Source organism: Pelobates fuscus, chromosome 2 (assembly GCF_036172605.1).
Source record: "Pelobates fuscus isolate aPelFus1 chromosome 2, aPelFus1.pri, whole genome shotgun sequence".
In the NCBI taxonomy this organism is placed as follows: domain Eukaryota; kingdom Metazoa; phylum Chordata; class Amphibia; order Anura; family Pelobatidae; genus Pelobates; species Pelobates fuscus.
The window spans coordinates 164,488,746-164,515,825 of record NC_086318.1 but is presented as its reverse complement, the minus strand read 5'-3'; the positions used below and the strand labels follow the sequence as shown (position 1 = coordinate 164,515,825).

Sequence of the window (27,080 nt, the reverse complement as noted above, 5' to 3'; positions counted from 1 at the left end):
TACTGTGATGGCAAGAAGTGATAATAGTCTCACACTGTATAAATTACATACATATTTCCCTATTGTCTGACATTAATGTAACCTCAAACATCTCTTGTATTTTTGTATGTTTTTTATTAGCAAAAAGATTTTTCAGGAATTTAAATACAGTTAAAAAGTAATCTCGACAGAAATACCCAATATTTTAAAATACAATGTAGAAATACTAGATACTTAAAAAAACACATTTCATTCATATATAGTCAGCAGCAGTCATATCATTACAGTTTTCAATATCGCAAATCGCTCTTCACCGTCATTTCAGCAAGAAGTAGTTTTCTAAAGGGAGCACCTTGTGTTGAACGACAGAATCTAGAGAATTAAAAAAGACATTGAAGTAAATAGAGAAAAGAGACAACAAAAAAATGATTATTAATACATAATACACATGCTCTGAAAGACCTATTTACATCAAAAGAGTATTTGGGACTCTTGGAAACTCAATGAAACGGATTGACTAAACCAAGCGTGGTGGAGAATTGATAGGAGAATTGCAATTTTAGGCCAAATCCCAGGTTGTAAAATTCCTTAAACTCAGCTAATTGTGATTGAAGGGTGACACCCAACCAACCATAGAAATTGAATTGCTACTGCTTGACTTAGGAATGCTGTTATTTGCCGCTGTAGGCAAGAAGAGGAGGTGCAACAAAAGTCAGATATATTGCAGGAAGAGCAGCCAGTAAAACAAAAAGATTTTTTATTTATTTTATTTTTTAAATTAACTTCATTAACCTTACTAGCTAAACAATAATGGGGGGTGAGCAATATTATTATTGTTGGTGTTTCCCTTAGGGCAATTGGATCAACAATATGCCCTGATAGTGTACTTGGTTTATTCTGAGAGGTTCCACACTGATGGCTTTTAGTTTAGAGAGAGTCTGCTCATATTACATTTCTGCCTATGTTTGCAAATAATGGTGATTACAGAGATGTAACATACATAGGTATTCTAGATGGATTAGGAACATTCCAAAGCACTTTCAGAACAGGTAGACCAATGTATTAAGTATGTAATGGTGGATTTAAAATGCAATTGTAGCTGCAAACAGAAGATGTTTAAATTGGACAAATGTGGTAAGTGGTGTTCCTCAGTGTTCTGTCCCAAGTCGACTTTTCTTTAATCTGTTTATATATGATCTTGAAGTAGGCATTGAAATGTTCAAGGATAACACAAAACTAGATAAGAGCTGAACATGCTGCGGAATATAAATACAAAAAGAGAAGTCCTGCGCTTAAGCAGCAAGGACTACAACACACATCAGCCCCAATATATAGTAAAAACCAAAGAAAAGAAAATGTTACTTGCGCTTTCTCCTTAATCCCTATGTATATTTAGACAAATGGAGGTCATTTAGTTGCTCCAATGGCCATTGGAGGGATGCCCGCCTGCCAACGTCAAGGCAGACCCCCCTAAGCGGGTCCTAACACTGACCCTTCAGCCTGCTTCCTTGAGCTTCTGGCAAAGATATCTCTAATGAGACAGAAAGGGGTATTTTTTTATATACACCCCTTTACTTCAGTCAGGTCAGTGTTAGGACCCGCTTAGGGGGGTCTGCCTTGACGTTGGCAGGCGGGCATCCCTCCAATGGCCATTGGAGCAACTAAATGACCTCCATTTGTCTAAATATACATAGGGATTAAGGAGAAAGCGCAAGTAACATTTTCTTTTCTTTGGTTTTTACTATATATTGGGGCTGATGTGTGCTGTAGTCCTTGCTGCTTAAGCGCAGGACTTCTCTTTTTGTATTTGTATTTACTTTGTATCACACAGCCTGGTTACAATGCTGCTACCCATCCCATGTGTTCCCTATTAAGGGTTAATAAGTAAAGGGGTGTATATAAAAAATACCCCTTTCTGTCTCATTAGAGATATCTTTGCCAGAAGCTCAAGGAAGCAGGCTGAAGGGTCAGTGTTAGGACCCGCTTAGGGGGGTCTGCCTTGACGTTGGCAGGCGGGCATCCCTCCAATGGCCATTGGAGCAACTAAATGACCTCCATTTGTCTAAATATACATAGGGATTAAGGAGAAAGCGCAAGTAACATTTTCCATGCTGCGGAATATGTTGGCGTATGTAAATGCGAAAAATAGTATTAATAATAATAATAACAATATAACGGTTCATATTGGCATAATATATTTGGATAAGTTGGGGGACTGGGAAGGCAAGTGGCAGATGCAATTTAATGCAGATAAATGCAAACATACATGTTGGTAGAAGGAACCCACAAGCCACTTATATTTAATTGGGTTAAATTAGGGATAACATTACATGAAAGGACTTGGGAACAATTAGAGATAACAAACTAGGCAATGGTTTGCAATGCCAGTCTGCAATTGCAAAGACTAGTAAGGTGCTGTCATGTATAAAAAGAGGTATCGATTCACATGATCAAGATATCATTTTGCCTGTTTATAAATCAATGGTAACACCCCACCTTGAATATGTGGTGCAATTTTGGGCACCAGTTTTAAAGAAGGATACTGCAAACTAGAAAAAGTGTAGAGGTGAGCTACAGAATACAGAGGATGAAAAACATTAGCTATAAAGAAAGTCTAGAAAAACTGTGTTTTCTTTAGCAAAATAGGCCCCTCAGGTGGGATATGATCCAGGGACGGCTGGCAGCCAGCCTTAGGCCTGGGGGGTCAAATCCGGTCAAGTGGCCCATTGCACCGAGAGGAGAGTAAAAACACATTTCCCATGTGATTGAAAGAGGGGGCAGTCACCTAAACAGACACACTCGCTGACAGGCACACACACAGTTGTTGATTTGACACACACTAACAAAAACACACTCACTGACCGGCGCGCGTGCACACACACACTGTTACAAGCATACTGACACACTGACATATTGGCAAAAACATAATATTCAAAGGTATAATTGATATGTATGTAAACAGGTTATCGATCTAAGAAGAAATCTGATTGCCATTATGGAGTCGACAAGTAATTTGTGTCTTTTTGTGGCATAATTGGAAATCACTAAATTTTTGTTGCCTTCCTTTGGACTAACAACATAAAATAGGTTTTAAAGGATACACTTGATGGATTTAGTCTTTTTTAAACCGACATTACTATGTAACAAACATACACCTATTTAACTACCTTGTTAACTAACTGTATTTTTGTTTCGTTTTTGTCAATATTTATTTTATTGAGTTATACCAGCGGTTCCCAAACGGTGTGCACACATGGGTGCCGCGGAATGTTTCCCCGGTGCTATGATTTTAGCACCGGGTAACATTACTGAACAGGGTCCCGGTTGGGTGCCGCAATCCTTTAAGACCGCGACCGGACCCCTGTAATGTCAGCTGGCAGGGAGGATGTGACAGCCCGTCACTTCCTCCCAGCATCCTGCAGGGAGGCTACTGCAACATGAGGGGAGAGGGGCATGAAGGCCTCCAGACCTCTCACTCCCACAGCAGCAGGACTCCAAGCCACCCTCCTGGCACATGAGGTAAGCTGAAAGGAGGGTGGCTGGAGATATAAAATAAAAAAATAAAAAAATCACTTGTGTATGTGTGTGTGTGAGTATGAGTGTGTGTGTATGTGTGTGTCAGGGTGTGCGTGTGTGTGTGTGTGTTTATATACTGTATATACTCGAGTATAAGCCTACCCGAATATAACCCGAGGCCCCTAATTTTACCCCAAAAAACTGGGAAAACATATTGACTTGAGTATAAGACTAGGGTGGGAAATGCAGCAGCTACTGGTAAATTTCTAATTAAATTAGATCCTAAAAAATTATGTTAATTGAATATTTATTTACAGTGTGTGTATATAATGAATGCAGTGTGTGTATATAATGAATGCAGTGTGTGTGTATGAGTGCAGCGTGTGTGTGTATGAGTGCAGCGTGTGTGTATTAGTGCAGCGTGTGTGTGTGTATTAGTGCAGTGTGTGTGTGTGTGTATGAGAATGCAGTGTGTGTGTGTGTGTGTGTGAGTGCAGTGTGTGTATGAGTGCAGTGTGTGTATGAGTGCAGTGTGTGTATGAGAATGCAGTGTGTGTGTGAGAATGCAGTGTGTGTATGAGAGTGCAGTGTGTGTGTGTGTGTGTGTGAATGCAGTGTGTGTGAATGCAGTGTGTGTATGAATGCAGTGTGTGTATGAATGCAGTGTGTATGAGTGCAGTGTGTGTGTGTGATGCAGAGTGTGATGCAGAGCCTTGGTGGGGGGTGGGCATTTTTATTATTATTTTTTTAATTATTATAATTGTAATATTATTTGTGTTATATTCATTATTTTTATTATTATTTTTTAATATTATTATTTTATTTTATTATCATATTTATTTTTTTCGTCCCCCCTCCCTGCTTGATACATGGCAGGGAGGGGGGCTCTCACTCCCTGGTGGTCCAGTGGATGGGCTGTGTAGGAGGGGCCTGGCAGAGCTCTTACTTACCTCTCTTGCTGCTCCTGTCATCTCCCTTCTCCTCCGTGCTGGTCCGTTCAGCACCTCTGTCAGCTCAAAGTGTAAGTCTGGCGAGAGCCGCACTATGACCCCGCGGCTCTCGCGAGACTTACACTGGGAGCTGACAGAGGTGCTGACCGGACCGGCGTGGAGGAGAAGGGAGATGACAGGAGCTGCAGGAGAGGTAAGTAAATGCTCTGCAGCCCCCACAGCCCCCTGTCTGTATTATGGCAATGTAAATTGGCATAATACAGACACTGACTCGAGTATAAGCAGTTATACTCAGAGTTGGGGTTTTTCAGCACAAAAAATGTGCTGAAAAACTCGGCTTATACTGGAGTATATACGGTATATATATATATATATATATATATATATATATATATGTATGTCAGCGTACTTCTGTGTCTGTGCACACATCTGTGTATGTGCTTCTGTGTGTCAGGGTGTGTGTTTTTATGTCAGTGTGTGTATCTGTGTCATGGTTTGGGCATGTATCAATGTTTGTGTGTGTCAGGGTGCATGTTTGTATATGTTGGTGTGTATCTATGTGTGTGTGTACTGTGTATATATATATATATATATATATATATATTTTATTTTTTTTCCATTGGTTCCCTGCACACACACTTTCAGATTTTAGCAAAATGCCCGGTGCATTACAGCCATAGCCAAAAAATACAGAATATACTGAAAAAAGGCTTACACTCACGGTCTGTTTCTTAGATAAAACTTTCTTCTTTATTCCAAAGCTTGTTAAAACATACCGTATATACTCGAGTATAAGCCGACCCGAATATAAGCCGAGGCCCCTAATTTTACCCCAAAAAACTGGGAAAACTTATTGACTCGAGTATAAGACTAGGGTGGGAAATGCAGCAGCTACTGGTAAATTTCTAAATAAAATTAGATCCTAAAAAAAATATATTAATTGAATATTTATTTACAGTGTGTGTATAATGAATGCAGTGTGTGTATAATGAATGCAGTGTGTGTGTATGAATGCAGTGTGTGTGTGTATGAGTGCAGTGTGTGTGTGTATGAGTGCAGTGTGTGTGTGTGTATGAGTGCAGTGTGTGTGTGTGTGTGTATGAGTGCAGTGTGTGTGTATGAGTGCAGTGTGTGTGTATGAGTGCAGTGTGTGTATGCGTGCAGTGTGTGTGTATGAGTGCAGTGTGTGTGTATGAGTGCAGTGTGTGTGTATGAGTGCAGTGTGTGTGTATGAGTGCAGTGTGTGTGTATGTGTGCAGTGTGTGTGTATGAGTGCAGTGTGTGTGTATGTGTGTATGAGTGCAGTGTGTGTGTATGAGTGCAGTGTGTGTGTATGTGTGCAGTGTGTGTATGTGTGCAGTGTGTGTATGTGTGCAATGTGTGTGTGTGTGCAGTGTGTGTGTATGTGTGCAGTGTGTGTGTATGTGTGCAGTGTGTGTGTATGTGTGCAGTGTGTGTGTATGTGTGTGTGCAGTGTGTGTGTATGTGTGCAGTGTGTGTGTATGTGTGCAGTGTGTGTGTATGTGTGCAGTGTGTGTGTGTGTGCAGTGTGTGTGTGTATGTGTGCAGTGTGTGTGTATGTGTGCAGTGTGTGTGTGTATGTGTGCAGTGTGTGTGTATGTGTGCAGTGTGTGTGTGTGTGTGTGTGTGTGTTGCAGTGGTGGGGGATTGGGCAATTTTATTATTTTATTTATTATTATTTTGTATTATTTTAATATATTTTTTTTCCTTATTATTTTTTATTTAATTATTATTTTTATTTTCCTCCCCCCTCCCTGCTTGATACATGGCAGGGAGGGGGGCTCCTTCCCTAGTGGTCCAGCATTGGCAGTTCAGTGGGGGGTGGGGGGGAGAGGGGGCTGGCAGAGATCTTACTTACCCGTCCTGCAGCTCCTGTCAGCTCTCTCCTCCTCCGCGCCGTCCGTGCAGCTCCCTCTGTCAGCTCACACTGTAAGTCTCGCGAGAGCCGCGGCTCTCGCGAGACTTACACTGGGAGCTGACCGAGCTGCTGAACGGACGGCACGGAGGAGGAGAGAGCTGACAGGAGCTGCAGGACGGGTAAGTAAGATCTCTGCCAGCCCCCTCTCCCTCAGTCTGTATTATGGCAATGCAAATTGCCATAATACAGACTATGACTCGAGTATAAGCCGAGTTCCGGTTTTTCAGCACAAAAAATGTGCTGAAAAACTCTGCTTATACTCGAGTATATACGGTAATCTTAGTCATCAACGTTTCAGCCATCTCTTGTGGCTTTGATCAGGATCAGTTCAGCACACTGATCCTGATGAAAGCCACAAGAGATGGCTGAAACGTTGATGACTAAGATTATGTTTTAACAAGCTTTGGAATAAAGAAGAAAGTTTTATCTAAGAAACAGAGCGTGAGTGCAAGCCTTTTTTCAGTATATTCTATATATATATATATATATATATATATATATATGTGTATGTGTCGGTGTCTATATGAATTTGTGTATACGTGTGTGTATTTATATGCATCTGTGTGTTAATGTGCATGGATATCTGTGTAAGTATGTATGTGGTAGTGTATGCGCATACATCCACGCAGTCAAACACCAGCACAACATACAAGCACACTCCTGCAATCTAACTCAAATTTTACATACACACACCCCTGCATTCAAACTAAAAAATATAATATACAAACACACCCCTTCACTCAAACACAAATACTTTACACAAATGTACATCCGCATTTAAAAGTAAACATTACATTCACACACCCCTGCAATCAAACGCAAACATCACATACAAACACACCCCTGTATTAAAACACAAGAAATGTATACAAGCACCCCTTCAAAAACACTGTACATTACACCATAGCACCAGTAAATGCTGCAGCGCTGTACAGATACGCAACCTAGAAATGTTGACTTGGGGCGCCTTGGAAAAATACTGAACTATTAAGGGTGCCTTGAACCTAAAAGTATGGGAACCACTGAGTTATACAATACAGAAACAAAAGAAAAAGGGTTTGGGACATATGCAAATTTGTCAGAAGTATAGTGCAAACAGCTCCTTGATATGACAGCCACAATCTGAAAATAATATACAGTATAATCAAAAAATTATAAAGCTTAACAGACATGTCTAAATGTATCTGGCAACTTTAGCATAAATGTAAGACATGGTGAGTATGATATATAAGTGCAAACATGAAACATACTGAGGAAAGCATGGAGGTATGCGTAGCAATAACTATACATATTGTCGTATCAAAAATGCGAGACATGTTGAGTATCACTTGTAAATTACAATGATCAGGCTAGGTAAGCATGTCTGGACATAAATTGAAATATAGGCTGTGACTTTCCAGACAGTAAAATTACTGATAAGGTATTTGCAGTTAGTGAACAACTAATACCAAGATTGAGACTCAGGCTAAGGAAGCATGTCTGTACAATAAGCATATACTGGGTATATAAGTAATTAGGATTGGATAGACATATATGTAGCAAGCCAGATTTAAATAAAATAAAAAAATAAAAAATAATGCAGAAATAGATAACATGCTAGGTATATTATATATACTGCTGGGCACTAGTGAAGTAAACGCAAGGAAAAACACATAAAACTGCAGTATTGAAAATGTGTGAAAGATAAAACACTCTGCAGATGTTTAACCAACTCCGCAGATACGTCATAAGAAAGAGTCTATGCTAGACCTAATACTTCCTCTTTCCCCCTTAGGACTAAATAGAAGATGCTGACTTTCCAGGTGTACTTTATGCCTTATACACACCATCGCACACCAAGAGACCGGGGGGTTGGCTGTGGGGCAGCAGAGGAGTCAGTGATTTGCAGGCTTCCCCAAACTCCGGCCCTCCAGATGTTGCTGAAGTACAACTCCCATGATTCTATGAATGAAATAGATAGGCTGAGAATCATGGGAGTTGTAGTTCAGCAACATCTGGAGGGCCGGAGTTTGGAGAAGCCTGGATTAGAGCGTGTCACGTGCGGAGGGATCGGCAGTCTCCCCCAGATGCGTATTAGGTCAGGCCACACGGCCGGACTACGTGGTCTCCCAGTGTAACAACAAGAATCAGTATCTAGGGGTGCCCAATCAGATGCAGGTCGGTACACCAGTCTCAGAAAACTGTACCCGATGTGGATTTTGACAGAAAAGGTTTTGTGTGCGTTTAAGCCGGAGTTATTAGTAAGCATGTCTGGCCATTGTGGCTGTCAGGCCCGCCCCCAAATAACTATTTTAATTGATACATATTTAGATTAATAATATAAGCAACATTTTGGAAGAGCCACTACTTTTGGTGTCATTCAGTATTAGGTAGCAGGGTTTTGTATTCCTTGCCCTTTACAGAGTTGAAAATCTCCTCACATTGTCTTGCTTGTGGCAAACCTCATTGCTTTTTCCACAATACATGTAAAATTAAGGTGCACTATGCCTTTAAATACACTATGAACATTTAATATAGAGAGTACAACTAATATATAATTAGCAATTCCTATTGAGATAGACTTATTGATAAATCTCTAGTTTTACACACTATATTAAATGTTTATAGTGTATTTAAAGGCACAGTGCACCTTCATTTTACATGTATTGTGGAAAAAGCAATGAGGTTTGCCACAAGGAAGACAATGTGAGAACAGAGGTTGCTCAACTCTGTAAAAAGACAAGAAACACAGAACACTGATACCTAATATAGTGTATTTAAAGGCATAGTGCATCTTAATTTTATTACACGACAGGAGGCTTTCTATTTTGCATAAACTTTCTTTACTTTATGCCTCCAGCAGCACAAGTCAATCAATCAAATGAAAAAAGTTTTAACCAATCAGAGTCCAGCACATATAGCATATAAGTCCCTGACAGACTCTCCATTTCCTCTTTCTTTGCTGCTCCAGCCAAGGCACAGGTCAGAGTATTGATTTTTTCTGCTAGTCATAATATTCATTCATATCCTATTATTATTATTCATAATTTTATTTAAGCATAGCTCTTCTTATTTTGTTTTATCTAGTGTCTAAACGTTTTTCAGTTTCTCTGGTTGAGTTTTTGTCTGTTAGTCATACTGTTTTATTCTATTCCCTATTGCTATATTCATAATTTTATTTAAACCAAAACGAATTTTTAGTTCCATAGATCGAGTTCTTTCCCTTCCAGGTTTTCCCCTGCTTTCCCTCCCTATCACTCCCTTCCCGGTTTCCTATCATTTTCCCACGGCACGATCGCGGGTAGCTACCGTGATCGCGCTTAACATTAGGTGCGAGGATTACCTCTAGGGGGGGGGGGGGGATTCGTGTGGGGAGGTGGGAGCGGGGAGACCCGAAATTTTTTCTGTCGTTTTGTAACTGGCGGGCGCGATCGCGGCTAACACCGCGACCGTGGACCGCTCAGCATTTTGGCGCGAACGGCGGCCATCTTGGATCTCGCGGAAGACCGCGAAATCCAAGTTGGCCGTCTTGGATTCTGGCAAACCGTCATTCAAACGGTCGGCCACTTACTCCCAATACACCTAGCCAACCAGTAAAGCTCATACTTACCTAAAAGTGTTGGATTTCAACTGTGCATATAAATCTGTGGAAATAAATTATTAACAACAGATTTGGATTTAAAGGAACAGTCAACTGCTTCATATTCAAACAAGTCTGTGGAGATAAAATATTGGAATATAATTAAATATACAATTTAAAGAGACACACTGATTTTCTCAGCATAAGTGTACTCTCCAGAGGTGACCCCTCTGAGTGGGGTGACCCCCCACTAGCACACTGAATATTATTATTAAAGGGGTGACCCCCCTGCACTGGGTGACCCCCAGGCGTGTGCTGCCACTGCACCAAGCTATACAATCATTGGGGTGACCCCCCTATACATAAGCTGCAGATATTGACACCGGCACCCTCCACTTTACGACTCGGGTGACCCGTAACAATCCTCCAGACATCGGAGGCAAAATCTATGATAATATATTTCCATTGGGCTATCATTATTGGAACACGTCCTACAAACTTATTATTGGACCACACAGGCTGAACGAATTACACCTGTCAATTTATGACCACTTACCCCGGTCTCACAGAGGGTGACCCCCTCACCAGCCCATAATTGCAGCAACGGTGCAACACTTACAGGACCGGTCTACGAACCGCTTGGGTCCATTCTCATACACTGGGGAACCCTAGTCGTAAGTGGAAGGCCACAATACTCATTACCGTTTACTCAGTATTTCGGTAACTGACCCTGTCCTATCTCCCACAGACAGACCGTGGCATCATGAGCGAATCCTCTCAACCCACACAACCAGACTTTCAGTCAATGATTAACTCCGCAGTAGCGGCCTCCATGGAAAAGGCTATAGCAAAATTATGGTCACATAATTCAAGCGAGGATCCTGAGACTAAAGACCTGGAACGGTCTACAGGGGACTTGGTTTCATCCAAGAGACATTGGAAAGGTAATGGACCAGCCCCACGGAAATCGAAGGGCAAAGCTCCACTGAAAAGGAGCCGCCAGGCGGAACGCCAAGACCCTTCTACCCTTCCACTATCTTCTTCTGATGAGGAAGAACATAACCCACCTCCGGCACTAGAGGTTATGGACGAATGGAAGGTGGAGGATTCACCGTCCGAAGAGGAAAACTGGCGGGCACGCCAAGATGATTCTGGGTCGGACCCAGATGAAGACAGAGACACCCGTCACGGGCAGAGGAAACCCCGCATCCGGACAGACGGATCGGAAGAGTTCCTGGACCCCCAGGGCACACCGATGTTTGACCCACGCACAATACGCCACCCAAGGTCATCAGAGTGGGGCCTCCCAGACCATCTGGCCCAATTCATTCATTTCTGGCTACGGCAGCCAATGGAAAGAGAAGTACGCGCAAGACTAAAGGCCGAGTGTCCGAGACCCTTACTTCCGGACAAGATTGCCCATACCCCAGAATTCGACGCTACAGTAGTATTGTTCATGTCACGAGTGGGCCGTGATCCACGCAAAGGCATCGAGAAGGGCCTCAAAGCCTCTCAGGATAAGCTTTTAGACATGCTAGGACCACTAGCAAAGATGTTGTATCTGGCCAATGACGCCCTCACTGGGGGTAGTACTCTAGACGCCCATGCAATTAGGGAATGGGCTCAACGGGCGATCTGCATGCTGGGCAATACCAACGCAGCCCTATGTACAGAGAGACGCAAGGCCGCCCTGCTCAAAATGGACTCTAAACTGCTGGAACTGGGGAAAAAGGAGTTGGGCCCGCAAGCCAACGGCCAATTGTTTGGGGAACCTTTCATTGGCGAATTAAAGAAGCACGTGAACCTCTTCACCACTTTAAGCAAAACTCAAACTTCGATCAAACAAGTTTTCCGTAAACCCTCAATATACAGGGGGGTTTTCGGCAGGGCTGGTCGCCAACGGGGCCGAGCCACCAGCCGCTTCTGGCCGACAGGCCCCAGAACTCAAACGTTGCAAGCTTTCTTCCCATCAAGACCACCGTTCACCAGAGGCACCTTCCGCCCCAGAGGGGCACGTACCCGTGGCCGCGGACGCATCAATTCAGGTGAGCACTCAAACACCAATTCATTGCCATTCTCACTTAACTGCTGGCAGATTGTCTCTTTTTTCGTAGAATTGGGAAAAGATTTCTGCAGACGCCTGGATCCTAAGTACGGTCAAGGGCTACGAGATAGATTTCACGGACACTCCTTTCCAGACACGCCATCCACAACCAATAAGAACATCGTCGGAACACGCCAAACTCATAGACGAAGAGATTCCGACCTTATTCCTCAAAGGAGCGGTCGAATTCGCTCCGGACGACACGGGATTCATCAGCAACATGTTTGTTGTTCAGAAAAAGACGGGAGACTACCGACCCGTCATCAATCTGCGAGAACTCAATACATTCGTAGCCTACAGACATTTCAAAATGGAAGGCGTCCATCTCCTCAGGGATCTACTACTGGATCACGACTGGTTCACCCGCTTGGATTTACTGTCAGTCCCGATGGCCCAATCCAGCCGGCCATTCCTTCGCTTCCACTGGAAAGGTCGAACATGTCAGTTCACATGTCTCCCGTTCGGACTCAGTTCCGCTCCTTGGTGCTTCACAAAACTACTCAAGCCGGCAGTGGCGCATTTAAGGACATTGGGTGCTCGGTGCCTAATTTACCTAGACGACATTCTGATATTCTGCGAGAGCGAATCCAGACTTCGATCTCAAACGAAATCGGTAGTGCACTTTCTGGAATCTTTAGGCTTCATAGTGAACGAAGAGAAGTCATCACTTTCCCCGGCGGATTCGAGATAGACTCAGTGTCTTGTACGCTGCGTCTCCCCAAAGCGAAGATCGCGAACATTCGGAAGGAGATACAACGTTTCCTGAGAAGAGACACGGTCCCTCTGAGGCTCTTGGCCAGAATAGTAGGTCTGCTGTCATCTTCCATACAGGCGATCTTCCCGGGACCCCTTCACTACCGGGCCATGCAGAGGTTGAAAGCTCTCCATCTCAGACGGGGACACTCGTACGTTCAGGAAATCGAATTGACTGCGGAGGTACGGACGGAACTCCGTTGGTGGCTCCTCCACATGGAAGCTTGGAACGGCAGGGCCATCTTCGGTCCGAACCCGGATTTTGTTGTGGAATCGGACGCCAGCCTATGGGGTTGGTGAGCCCACTGCGCGCACGCATCCACGGGGGGACCATGGTCGGAAGAGGAAAAACAACTTCACATCAACTGCCTGGAACTGATAGCCGGTTCCTTTGCTATCTGCAGCCTAGCCAAGAACATGTCCGATTGTTGCATACTCCTACGTATGGACAACATATCGGCGGTTCAGTACGTGAATCACCTGGAGGGAGCCAGGTCACGGGCCTTGACAGAGACCACCAAGGACATATATCGTTTTTGTCTTCCACGCAATATAACACTCAGAGCGGAATACTTACCGGGTCTCAACAATCTCACAGCAGACTGGTTTTCACGTCACTGGCGGGACAACAGCGATTGGCAGCTGAATACAACGATCTTCGACATGGTGAGAACACTCAGAGGACCACTCCACATAGACCTTTTCGCATCCCGCACGAATGCACAACTACCAAGGTATTACAGCTGGCTACCGGATCCGCAGAGCGAGACGGTAGATGCGTTCCTACAACGCTGGCCATCGGTAGGAGCATACGCATTCCCACCTTTTTCGATGATAGCAAGGGTACTACACAAACTTCGGATGTCCAGAACATCGTTGATTCTAGTGACACCACTGTGGAGAAGCCAAGCGTGGTTCCCGGACCTACTGGCATTGTCACAGGACCATCCACTAGTATTACCAACTTTTCCAACGATTCTTACGAACCCGGGTGCAGAACCTCATCCACTAATAATGCAGGACCGTCTAGAGTTAGCGGTCTGGACTCTTTCAGGGGATCCTGGACAGCCCCAGATCTATCGCAAACGACTAAAGACCTCCTATGGGATTCATGGGCTCCGGGTACACGACGGAGCTACATGGCAGCATGGAATGTTTGGGACAGCTGGTGTTTGGGACGGAGTCTCGATCCCTTTACAGCACCTGTCTCAGCCATATTAAATTTCCTTGCACACCTTTTCACCGACGGAAAATCATACAGATCTATTAATGTTACTCGCTCCGCTATCTCAGCAGCGCACATCCCTATCAATGGTACCCCAGTGGGACAAGACGCATTAGTGTGCAGACTCTTAAGGGGCATAAAATTAGCCAGGCCACCAGCTCCGAAATATCAACATCTATGGGATGTGGACGTGGTCATTCGTTTCATTAGGGACTGGCCTGATAACACGACCCTGTCACTCAGACAATTGACAGCCAAACTCACTTTGTTGTTATGTTTAGTATCATTTCGTCGGGTTTCGGATGTTCGGGCATTCGACGTAGATGGGTTCTCTATAACCCCCGTCGGTGTTGATTTTTGATTTCACGCAGGACAAAGACGGACTCCAAATCCGTGTCCTACCCCTTTTTTCCAATGGTTCCTCGTCTTTGTGTCGTCGATACACTGCTCAGGTATGTTGAGGTCACGGCGCCCCTAAGGGCTTCGGGATCCGGACAATTACTAATCTCATACACCAAACCTCACAAACCGGTTACTACAACTACATTAGCCAGGTGGATAAGATGGTTACTATCGTTAGCGGGAATTGACACTAGTTTTGGGGCCCACTCAGTAAGGGGGGCAGCGGCATCTAGAGCCCTTATGACGGGAGCCTCTTTGACTGATATTTTGCGTACGGCAGATTGGACACGAGAGAGTACCTTCAGGGTATTTTATTTTCGCCAATCGTCGCACGCGTCCTTTGCGTTTTTACCACAGCGTTAAAAATGCAAAATAGGAAGCCTCCTGTCATGTAATAAAATTGTAGAGTATGCTAACGTAGTGTACAGATAATCTTAATTTTAATAATGACAGGAGGCAAGTATTTTCCCTCCACTTGCTCTCCCGCCCTATACTCTTGGGGGGACGCTAGGGTGTCCACTGGTAAGTATTACTCGAGGGACACATACTGTAGAAGACGGTAAAAACGACACCAAAGGACATTTGACATGACGATAGCTTTTGACATAACAATTCTCAGATTATATCTGTATCATACGGTAGACTCAGGTTTACATTATTCAACAATAAAATGTATTACAGTAATTTTCATGTGGACAGTTATAGAAGATGTGGTGTACGGCCAACAGTGGTTTTCCACAACCTTTCACTTGTTTCTATGTTTTTCAGCTTGACATCACACGGTTAACATCGCAAGGTAAAGCGGACACCGATTCCAAGTATTCACAGTTTATACCGCAAGTTATCAAGTTCTACTGTTCAAAGTTCTTCAACACAGCTTCGGAAGTTTTTCTCCAGACATGGATACATCAAAGAAAGAGGAAATGGAGAGTCTGTCAGGGACTTATATACTGTATGTGCTGGACTCTGATTGGTTAAAACTTTTTTCATTTGATTGATTGACTTGTGCTGCTGGAGGCATAAAGTAAAGAAAGTTTATGCAAATACTCGCCTCCTGTCATTATTAAAATTAAGATTATCTGTACACTACGTTAGCATAATCTACAATTTTACATTTATTGCAACAGAGGGTGTTTTATTGAGTCTTTGTACTACATAAGGTTACTGCTGCATCTATCAAACTTTTTTTGTTTGTTTTTTTTCACGCAAATAAGCGCCATATATTCACTTTTGTATTCCACAATTTGCTTTTTCCCACTATGTTTTCCCTGTGGCAAACATCAAATATAAATATACGCTGTTGCGGAGTGTTTCACTTGGGAGCTTCAATGCACCTACTCATGCTAGATGAAATATAATTTAAAAGTTCACATTCCAAAAAGCCTCTTGTTAATAATAAAAAAAAATAAAAAAAAATCAAGATTACAGCACAGATTCATGTGTTCTTTTTCTCAGACCATACATCTTTTCCTATCAGAGGTCTGTAGTCTTAAAGCTGCCAAAGATGTTAGCTCTCCGTTCAATACTCTGACTTCACTGCTCTGTTTGATGTTGCTGGTTACTCTCAAATGCCTTTCATTCTTTGAAATCATTACTCCTCTCTTATTTGTGTTGTTCCTTGGCTCAAACAGTCCATTTTTTCAGCCAGACTCTCGTTATTTCTCATCAACTCTTCTTTGGACAATTGTTTAAAAAATATTCATGGCTGTGTCTTATAAAATATGATAATTTTTAGACACATTATAGACTGGCATGGATACATCTATATTCTTTAGAACAGTATACAAAATTACAATTAACCATTCCCCTCTAATAAATAAAACACAAGCACCTTTCTGTGTATATTGCAGAATAACTGACAAAGCCATCCCACGACAGACCTGCATAACCAAACAATGCCCTCATTATCTACACCAGGGATCAGCAACTTACGGCACGTGTGCCATGCATAGTACTCGGGGTGCTTTGTAATGCACTCAAGGCTACCAGAGCCAAACAGGCATGGCCCATCAGGAGGCGTGCCTGAGCACACCCTAATCACAACTCCGTGCTGCACTGCCTATGCTTAAGGCAGACTAACATGTCGGGTCTTCGGTATATGACCGAGGACCCGACACAGGAGGGGGCCCGGCGCCTTGCCCACAATGCCGCCGGGTGCGAGGCCCCTCCTGTCAGTCCAGCCTCAGTCTGCAGTTCCGCCGGGAGTGAGCTGCAGACTGAGGTGTCTCGCGATCTCCAGCCTGTCAGAGCGTTTCCGCGGCAACGCTCTGCCTGGAGATCGCGAGACTCACCATGTGGTCAGCAGCTCACTCCCCGCGGAGCTGCAGACTGAAGAGAAAGGGCAACCACTGGACCACCAGGGCAGGTATTTATAAAACCCCTCTAGCCCCTGTCACTCACTGCCCCTCCACCCCCCTTCTAACCCCTGTCACTCACGGCCCCTCCACCCCCCTTCTACCCCCTGTCACTCACTGCCCCTCCACCCCACCCCATCCTACCCCCTGTCACTGCCCCTCCACCCTGACCGTACAACCTGTCGCTGCTCCTCTACCCCCCTACTCCCTGCAACTGCCCCTCTACCCCTCCTAACCCATGTCACTGGCCCTCTACCCCCTCAACCCCTGTCACTGCCCTTCTACGCCCCCATCCCCTGTCACTACCCCTCTACCCCCTGTCACAGCCCCTCCACCCCCGCCCTAACCCATCACTGCCCCTCTACCCCCCTAACCCCTGTCACAGTCTTTCTACCCCCCTATTCCCTGTCACTAGCCCTCTACCCCGTCACTGCTCCTCCACCCCCACCCCACTGCCCTTCTACCCCCTAACCCCTGTCACTACTCCTCTACCTCCTGTCACTGCCCCTCCACCCCCCTAACCCCTGTCACTGCCCCTCTACCCCCTATCCCTACCCCTCCACCCCCCCTAACCTCTGTCACTGCCCCTCTACCCCCTATCCCTACCCCTCCACCCCCCTAACCCCTGTCACTGTCCCTCTACCCCCCTAACACCTGTCACTGCCCATCTACCCCACTAACCCCTGTCACTGCCCCTCTACCCCCCTGTCACTGCCCCTCTATCCCCAGTCACTGCCCCTCTATCCCATGTCACTACCTCTCTACCCTTGTCACTGCCCCTTCACCCCCAACCCTTGTCACTGCACCTCTACCCCCTGTCACTTCCCCACCACTCCCCCTAACCCCTGTCACTGCCCTCTCTACCCCCTGTCACTGCTCCACCACCCCCTAACTCCTGTCACTGCCCTCTCTACCCCTAACCCTGTAACTGCTCCTCTACCACCTGTCACTGCCCCTCCACCACCCTCTACCCCCTGTTACTGCTCCTGCCCCCACCCCTGTCACGGCCCCTCCACCCCCCAACCCTGTCACTGCGCCTCCACCCCCCAACCCCCTGTCACTGTCCCTCTACCCCGTCACTGCCCCTCCACCCCCTTCCCCGTCACTGCCCCTCCTCCCCCACTATCCCCTGTCACTGCTCCTCTACCCCCTGTCACTTCCCCTCCACCCCCCTTACCCCATGTCACTGCCACTCCACCCCCCTTCCCCCTGTCACTGCCCATCTACCCCCAGTCACTGCCCATCTACCCCCTGTCACTGCCCATCTACCCCCTGTCACTGCCCCTCCACCCCCACACCCCCTGTCACTGCCCCTCTACCACCTGTCCCTGCCCTTCCACCCTCTCTACCCCCTGTCACTGCTCCTTCCTCCGCCCGTCACTGCTCCTTTCTCCCTACCCCGTCAATGCTCCTCCACACCCCCTGTCACAGCCCCTCCACCCCCGCATCACCAGTCACAGCCACTCCAGCCCCCACCCTGTCATCCCCACGGACACACCCTGTCACATCCCCCCGCCACACACCCTGTCACCCCCACCCACACCCTGTAACCTCCACCCACACCCTGTAGCCCCCTCGCACACACACCCTATCACAGCCCCTCTTCAGACACTCTGTCACCCCCACCCACACCCTATCATCCCCCCCCCCCACACACACACGGTCACCCCATACACATACACTATCACCATTCCCAAACACTCTCAGCCCCCACACGGCAACGCTCGATTCCATGTGGTGCTGGGACTTGCATGAGAGCCTTAACCCGGTGGAGCTGCAGAGCCCCTACAGTGCCACCAGACCACCAGGGAATATGCTGACCACCCCCCTCCCTGGATGCAGGTACGAAACAAGGTGGGAGGAGAAGGGGGTGGTGGTAAACACTTAAAAAAATATTAAAATAAGTATAATGAAATTAAAAGGCTGCTCCCTTCTCAGACCCCTATCATAGCCTGCAGAGCTTCTCTCACACAACAACCCAGCCCTCACAATCACACACAATGTACTCCACACACACTGCACCCCTCACAATCACACACACTGCACCCCTTACACGCTGCACCCCTCACAATCACGCACACTGCACCCCATGTATATATGTGTGTATGTATGTATATATATATATATTTGTGTATGTATATATAAAAATACATATACATGCAGTGTATGTGTGTGCTTTAGGGTGCACACCCTAATGCAATAGGCTGTGCACACCTATGTCAGGAGCAGTGGCGTACACATGACCTATGGGGCCCCGGTGCAAAAATTGATCCATGGCCCCCCCCACGCACGCTTACTCTGCGCAGGCCGGGGCCGCAACACATGGCGGCGGGCACCTGGTCGCAGGGGTTGCGACCGCGGTATGTACACCAGTGCATGCAGATGCACACACACTTAAAGGACCACTACAGACACCCAGATCACATCAGCTCAATGAAGTGGTCAGGGTGTCAGGTCCCTCTAGTTTTAACCCTGCAGCTAAAAGCATAGCAGTTTCAGAGAGGGTTAATCCAGCCTCTAGCGGCTGTCTCACTGACAGCCGCTAGAGGAGCTTCCGCGATTCTAAGACACTGAACGTCCATAGGAAAGCATTGAGTAATGCTTTCCTATGGGCGGTTTGAATGCGCGCACGGCTCTTGCCGTGCATGCGCATTCGGATCTGAGCGGCGGAGGGATCCCCAGCGCCAAGGGAGTCTGGCGCTGGAGAAAGGTAAGTGCTGAAGACACACACACACTATCAAGAACAGACGCATACACACTAGCTAACAGACACACACACATTTACTGACAGAGACACACTCAGCGACAGACATACATACACACTCACTTACAAAACATACACTCTCACTGACAAACACACACTCACTAACAGACATCAAACAGACTCACTAACACAAACACACAGTAACACTCACTGACACTCACTAGCAGACACACACTCACTGACACTCACACTAACACACACTAACACTCACAGTAACACTAACACACACGCTAACACTCACAGTAACACTAACACACACACACGCTAACACTCACAGTAACACTAACACACACACTAACACTCAGAGTAACACTAACACACACACACACACACTAACACTCACAGTAACAGTAACACACACACCAACACTCACAGTAACACTAACACACACACTAACACTCACAGTAACACTAACACACACACTAACACTCACAGTAACACTAACACACACACACTAACACTCACAGTAACACTAACACACACACACTAACACATTTTTTTTAAAAATTTAATCCCCCTAGCCTCCTTACCTTTTGGAGTGCTGAGGGGATTCCCTGGGGTCCAGTGGTGCTGCTGGGCTCCTAGGCGGGCAGTCAGGCTGGCCGGTGCGCGAGGGAGCACTCTCCCCTGAGTGCTTCCTCTTCAGCTCCCTCACGCGCCGCGTAGGGATGCCGGAAGATGACGACATCTTCCGGCTCCGGTATCAGTGCGGTGCGCGAGTGAGCTGAAGAGGAAGCACTCAGGGGAGAGTGCTCCCTCGCGTGACCGCAGGACCAGCCAGTCGGGTGTAAGCAGGGCCAGCCTCGGGGGGCCCGGAGGTGGCCGGCTCCTGGGCCCCCCAGGAGAAGAGGCTGGCCCAGAGCGTACATACCAGGTCGCAGGGGCGGCCGGGCCCCCTGGTGGGCCGGGCCCGGTCGCAGCCACGACCCCTGCGACCCTGGTATGTACGCCACTGGTCAGGAGTCCTTAGTGCAAACCAAGTGGTGATTGCAGGTGGTGAAGGCCGATCCTCAATTTACGCATTGCAGTATTTAAAGGAAGTGATCTCAGAACGAAACCCTGCACGGGAGTAGAGCAACCCACAGCTGCTATCACAGCTCCTGCACCTGGCTAGCCCTGTCCCTACTGGGACCCAAGGAAATCACTCACACTGCTAGAAAAAACACAGAGCTGCAGAATAAGCCTCCCACCTATACAAATAATATAAAAAGTTCACACACAAACACACAGTCCCCACAAACACAACACCATGGACTATCCACATACACCACACAATGTGACATATCATCCACAGATAATTCCACTAACATCCCCCATACAAAGCCCACATTCATAGGTATTAAACGTCACAAACTACTCATGATCGTATTCTATACAATATTACAGCCCACATAGGCATAAATACAACTCTACAAAGCAATTGCGGTACCCACAAATAACACAAGCAGAATACTGTAACATACACAACTCAATATATCAAATATATCCATTTGGTACAGTACTACTAAAAGATTGCCTACCCCTGATCTACACTATGGTTCATCCGTTATTTAAATTTTTTAAAAGACAGACTTTAACCCCTTAACGACGAGTGACGGACGAGGTCCGTCACTCAGGGGATTGCCTTAACGACGAGTGACGAACCTCGTCCGTCACCCGTTAAAATTAACCCCAGATCGCCGCAATCGCGGCGATCTTGGGGTTAATGGTGCTCCGGTCTGCCTCTGCATTAGAGGCAGACCGGGAGCACCGGATCGGGCTGTCAGAGTACATGTGCCCGCTCTGACAGCATGCGAGAGCGGGCACATGTGCTCTCTATACTCACCTCCGCCTCCCTGCACTTCCTGGTTCTGTGTGAAGTGCAGGGAGCCGGATCTTCAGTGATCCTGCCCCCTGGTGACAAAACAATAAAGTTAAATTAAAATCCCACCCCCCTTTACCCATTTTAATATAAAATTAACCCCTTCCCTGCCAATTGATCACTGACTACAGTGATCAATTGGCAGGGATTACATTTTACTATGATCTGATTTTTTATTTATTTATTTATTTTTTTAACCCTCAGGGGTTAAACTTATTTTATTAATTAATAAAAAAATTTTAAAGTTATAAATTTAGCTAGCTGGGGAGGGTGGAAGTTAGTGGGGAATTGGGGGATTTAGTATTAGGCTAAGTAGGGGTTAACGTTAAAAAAAGTTTAAAAATAAGCTTTAAAAAGTTAAAAAATTAAGTTAAAAAAAAGTTTTAATAACGTTTAAGTATTACGTTTTAATAACGTTTAAAAAAAAAATGGAATGGCTGTGTCCCAAATGTGCCCCTCCGATGTCCACATATACCTGGCAAAGGTACATACGGGGGTATTTTTGTACTCAGCAGACATAGCTGAGCAACATATGAAGTATTATACAGTGGTAGTACACATATGGTTTGCAAAATATACTGTGCAAACTCACTTTGTGTGTCAAAAAGGCAGAAAAAAACGCTTATTACCACTACACCTGGTACACGCTAGCGGAAAAATGATCCCACGCTAAGGTTCAAAATATGCCTTTTGAAATACCATGGGGTGTCTACTTTAAGAAATGGTAGGCCTTTGTGGGGTAGTTTGAATTTAAAACCTGCGAAGATGCTTGGAAATTGCACTTAGGCCCGGCGTCAAAATTCAAAGTTCGGTAAAAACTGATATGGCTTGGTCTCCTATATGGCACTGTAGCTTCACGAAATAGTGCCATAGACATAAAATGGGGGTGTCCTTTTACTCAGAAGACTTAGCTGAGCATAATTTGGGGGGTTTGAACTCAGTGGCACATATGAAATATACAAAATGCCCAGCAAAAATGCAATCCGTATGTAAAAAATGCACAAAATTATTTTTTACCACATACTTTGGCATGTAATGGTGAAAAAAATGGGGGCATGTTAAGGCACAATATGCACCTTATGACATACCCTGGGGTGTCTACTTTTACAAATGGTAGGCCTTTGTGGGGTTTTTTTGAACAGTCAAACTGTTATAATACCCCAAATGGAAGCATAGGCTCATTAAATCCGTCTCTCAAAATTCTACTGTGAATACTGAAAAGGACAGGTCTCCTATATGGCACTGTAGCTTCACGAAATAGTGCCAAAGACATACAATGGGGGTACCGTTGTACTCATCAGAAGTAACTGAACACATAATAAAACTTTGTACAGGAATAGCACACACCAACTTTACAAAATACACATGAGAAGTTCTTTGTTATAAGTTTGTGTGCGAAAACCCCCAAAAAACACAATTTTACTCCAATATTTAGCAGAGGTTGGCGGTAAAATGGCTACGTAGAAAGTGTCAAAACAACCTTAGGTAAATAGCCTGTGGTGTCTACTTTATATAAATATATACTTTTGTGTGGCAATTTTGTTTTCTTTTATGGCTATAAAGCTTACAAGACAAACATACCAAATTCTAAAATCGCTCCATATTAAAAGTTTATTTTACTCCTTGTGCTTTGTGACCTGTAACTACCAAAAAAAAACTGAAAATCCCAGACACATTATATATTCTGTAAATCAGAACAACTAAATGAATTTATTTTTAATTACTTTCCTTAACCTGCACTAATTAGGCACACATTATTATTGCAAAAACTGTAAAAAAAAATCAAATTTTTTTCATTTTTTTTTGCATTTTTCTGTAGTTTTTTTATAATAAATAAGCATGTATATATATATATATATATATATATGTTACATCAAATGAAAGCCCTTTCTGTCCTTTAAAAAACGGTATATAATATGCGTCGGTGCAATAAATTAGTCAAATGCAAATTGCAGTTGAACGCAAACAGCAAAAAATGCAAAAAATGCCGTTGTCACAAAGTGAAAGACAAGCTTCCGAAGCTCTGTCCTTAAGGGGTTAAAAGACCGCATTGTTTTCCATAGACCACAGTCAAATAGTGTCCCCCTCTCCCATGCATCCGTCCTCAAGCAGGACCACACAGATAGTGAAACAAAATGTAAAAGCAAAATGAAAAACATCTAAATAATTCATTAATTTCTAGACATCTTACCTATACATTTGCTTTTTCATTTATACATATTTGCTATTCTCTAAAATTGCCATTTCCTTTATAAATATGAGGCTGATAGTATAGTCAAGTGTATCATGAAACATGAGTAAATTATATCTGGAATATAATGAGTGAATTATATCTGGAATTCTCTTTTTTTAGTACAGTTTTCCATTAGCGAAGCCCTGTATAGCCTGCATTATTTTGAAGAATGTATCCCATTTGCAGTATTCTCTTTTGTTGCAATACCACAAAAGGCCATCTGAAGAGTATGGTTGCACTTGCAACATCTCCGAATAACGTACAGCCTTTCTATGCGGTCATTAATGTTTTCTCAGTATAAGCCAAGTGTAGATATGGCCTGCTATATAAGTGATCATGTCCCATTCAGTTAAAAATTATCACAGTTTCTGTTCTCATTGCACAAGTAATAATTCTAATAATTCCAATAGCAGTTTGTTGTTTGCATTTGTATTGGATTAGCTAATATGTGAAAACTGTGAACAGATTTCCCTCTCCGTACCCTGATTCCTCTCCTGAAACGGTCATCAAAGCAAAACACTAAGCCCTCAATGAATACTATCCTCACAACCTACTTTTTTACCCTATCCTTACCTTTTGTGTCACTATACCCCACTCGCTCTAGCATGTAAGCTCATTGAGCAGGGTCTTCAATTCCTCTGTTCCTGTGAGTCCAACTCATCTGGTTACAAATGTCTGTTAGTCTACCCATTGTACACCGCTACGGAACTTTATGTTGGCGCTTTATAAATAATAATAATAATAATAATAATAATAAATAATATCTTACCAAGCAGCCATTTTTCAGATACACTCTGCATTTCAGGATTTTTTTTCCCAGCGATTTCACCGATACAGATTTTAGCTTGTCGCAGGGTCTTGCTGACTCTACCACCGCAAAGCTGCACTATTTCATAGAGTTTGTCACAAGGAGGTTGGCTGTGTTGAGAAATGAACATAGTTGGGAGTGTTCCAAGTAGTTCCTGCTGGTATTCCCCAGCGGATAGGTGGCGTTGTAATCGGTAAATCTGTATCGGGAAAAACACATTTTACAATAAATATATCAGCAAAAATGTCAACTCTCTTTTACCTGCATTATATTAATACAATCTTAACTCTAAAGGCAATTCTGAGTATTGGTAAATGATGTGTGTAAAAATGGCCCTGTCACTTGCAGAATTTCTATAGATGATCTTGTGCATGCACCGTAAGATGCAAGAGGCATCTATTGCACATTTTGAAAGAAGATGCATGTTATCTTTAGCCGTCGCAAGCAACAATGTGGTGGCAGAAACAATGCCATTTGCCAAATTTTGCCCAAGTGCGACAAAGTAGTTTTTATTTTGTCTTCTGCATATCTTCTTTTTGCTTTAGAATTTCAAATACGGTCCAAATGCAATTATTAAAAAAAGAAAAACAAATCTGGTACCATCCAGGAACATTCATACACCAATACATGGACATTGATCAAGCTATTTTTTTATTTTTTATTTAAAGTGAGCATCTGAATAGACATTAATATAAATTGAATTTAAGCCTATTACCCTTTGTAAACAAACTGTACTCAGTGCATTCAGATATGGACAAAGCATTTGACAGTGCTTTGTGCATGTGTAGTCTTGATTGGTACTGGCCAGAGCAATGGATTTGTCAGCCTGGCATGCATTCACACCAGGCTTGCTTATCTGCTCCGTCCTTCCCCTTTTTGGGTGGACCTGCACCCTGAAAGCATCACCAGTGCTTTCACTAAATAGACATTAATATAAATTGAATTTAAGCCTATTACCCATTGTAAACAAACTGTACTCAGTGCATTCAGATATGGACAAAGCATATGACAGTGCTTTGTGCATGTGTAGTCTTGATTGGTACTGGCCAGAGCAATGGATTTGTCAGCCTGGCATGCATTCACACCAGGCTTGCTTATCTGCTCCGTCCTTCCCCTTTTTGGGTGGACCTGCACCCTGAAAGCATCACCAGTGATGAAAGCTGCACCACTGTGCTGCCCTTTAGAAGCTTGAAAAAGACCTTTACGGTCGAAACGTTGTGTTACATTTTGCTACAATAAAACTGCCTGCGGCTTGAATTCGGAGTGCCTGTGAGTTTCTTTTCTCTGCCTATTATCTTGGGATTGCTGGTCCCGCTCTGGAGCACCCGTGGCCGCTGGGATTGAGTGCGGTTCCCACCATTTATTCTGCCCTTTAGAAGCTGTCCTAACCTGTTCTGGTTTCATACCTTCCAGTGTTGTGAGTTAAGATCCAAACAATTAACGTTTGTTTTTGCGACATTATGAAAAAGGATAAAACAAAAAATTACATGATGGAATAAAAAAACATCAACTTACTTTTAGAAGGATTATTCATAATGATGCAAATATGTATATAGTCAAAGTTATGATAGATCTTTAAAAGGCAAAACACATGGGTTTTTCATATTAGGAAGTATTTATCAAGGGGAATGTACAGAAATGAGCATGTATTTTTATAAAGTCTCTGGAGAAATGCGTCTGATTTGGCTGAAGAGCAAATCACATTATATTTGTATAAAGACATCTTTAACCAAGAACACATTCATGTCAAATCATGTTTGAACAAAGTAAATGTTTTGTCTTATTTTAAAAATATTATACAGTAAGTCTGTGAAAAACTAACATTAAGAGAAGTTGAAAAGTTGTTGTTTTTGTGTGGAATGATAAGTACTTAAAGTGACACTATAGGCACCCAGACCACTGTACCTCATTGAAGGGGTCCGGGTGCAGTGTCCCAGGTTCCTTGAGTCTGCAAAGCTAATTATTGCACTCTGCACATACTACATTCCCTAAACACACACACTTTACAAGCCCTATACACACACTCTCTCCAGACCCTATCCACACATATTACATCACAAACACAACACAACGGAAACCACATATTTACACAAAACACCACACCACTATCAGCTCACTCTTCCACGAGAAGGCTCCAAACACATGCACAGTATGCTTTCCTGGCCCTTTTGTCCTCTGGTATCCTACTTATGGAGACACCAGAGACAATTCACATGCAAACACAGTGCAAGCATGTTAATAAACTTGCTTGCGCTGTGCAGAACAAACACAGGGCTTTTTTCCTATTCAATAGCTCTTCAGCAGGGCTCTGCGCATGGGTTGCCCTGGAAGAGCAACATGCTCACTTTGAGAGGGGGAGTGCTTGTCATTGGTGATGACAAAATACCTCCTTCTGGCCCCGCACCATTCTTAGTGGGCCGCTGTGATTCAAAAATGCATGGGCCTAATTTTTGTCTTAGTTCGGTCCTGCCTGGCACTATAGTTTCCCTTTAATAGTAAATACTTATAAGTTACTGAAATGTTAATTTGGTCCATTTTCTGTATTTATTAATTTATCATAATAAAGCTTTCAGAAAGCTAAGCTAAAAAGCAATTTAATACAGAGAGGAATCATTTATTAACTTGACACAATT

At 44.2% G+C, this 27,080-nt stretch overlaps 1 protein-coding gene across 1 annotated transcript in view; it reads right to left on the bottom strand.

Annotated features, from left to right (window-relative positions):
- Positions 1-247: 247 nt before the first annotated feature.
- MCPH1 (microcephalin 1) overlaps positions 248-27,080 on the bottom strand; it is a 440,996-nt gene continuing 414,163 nt past the window's right edge. The window contains exons 13-14 of the mRNA XM_063442914.1: positions 24,409-24,646; positions 248-351 (exon numbers count right to left, since the gene is read on the bottom strand). Of these exons, the coding sequence (XP_063298984.1) occupies positions 296-351; positions 24,409-24,646 (294 nt within the window). The 3' untranslated portion in view covers positions 248-295. The remainder of the gene's footprint in view (positions 352-24,408; positions 24,647-27,080) is intronic.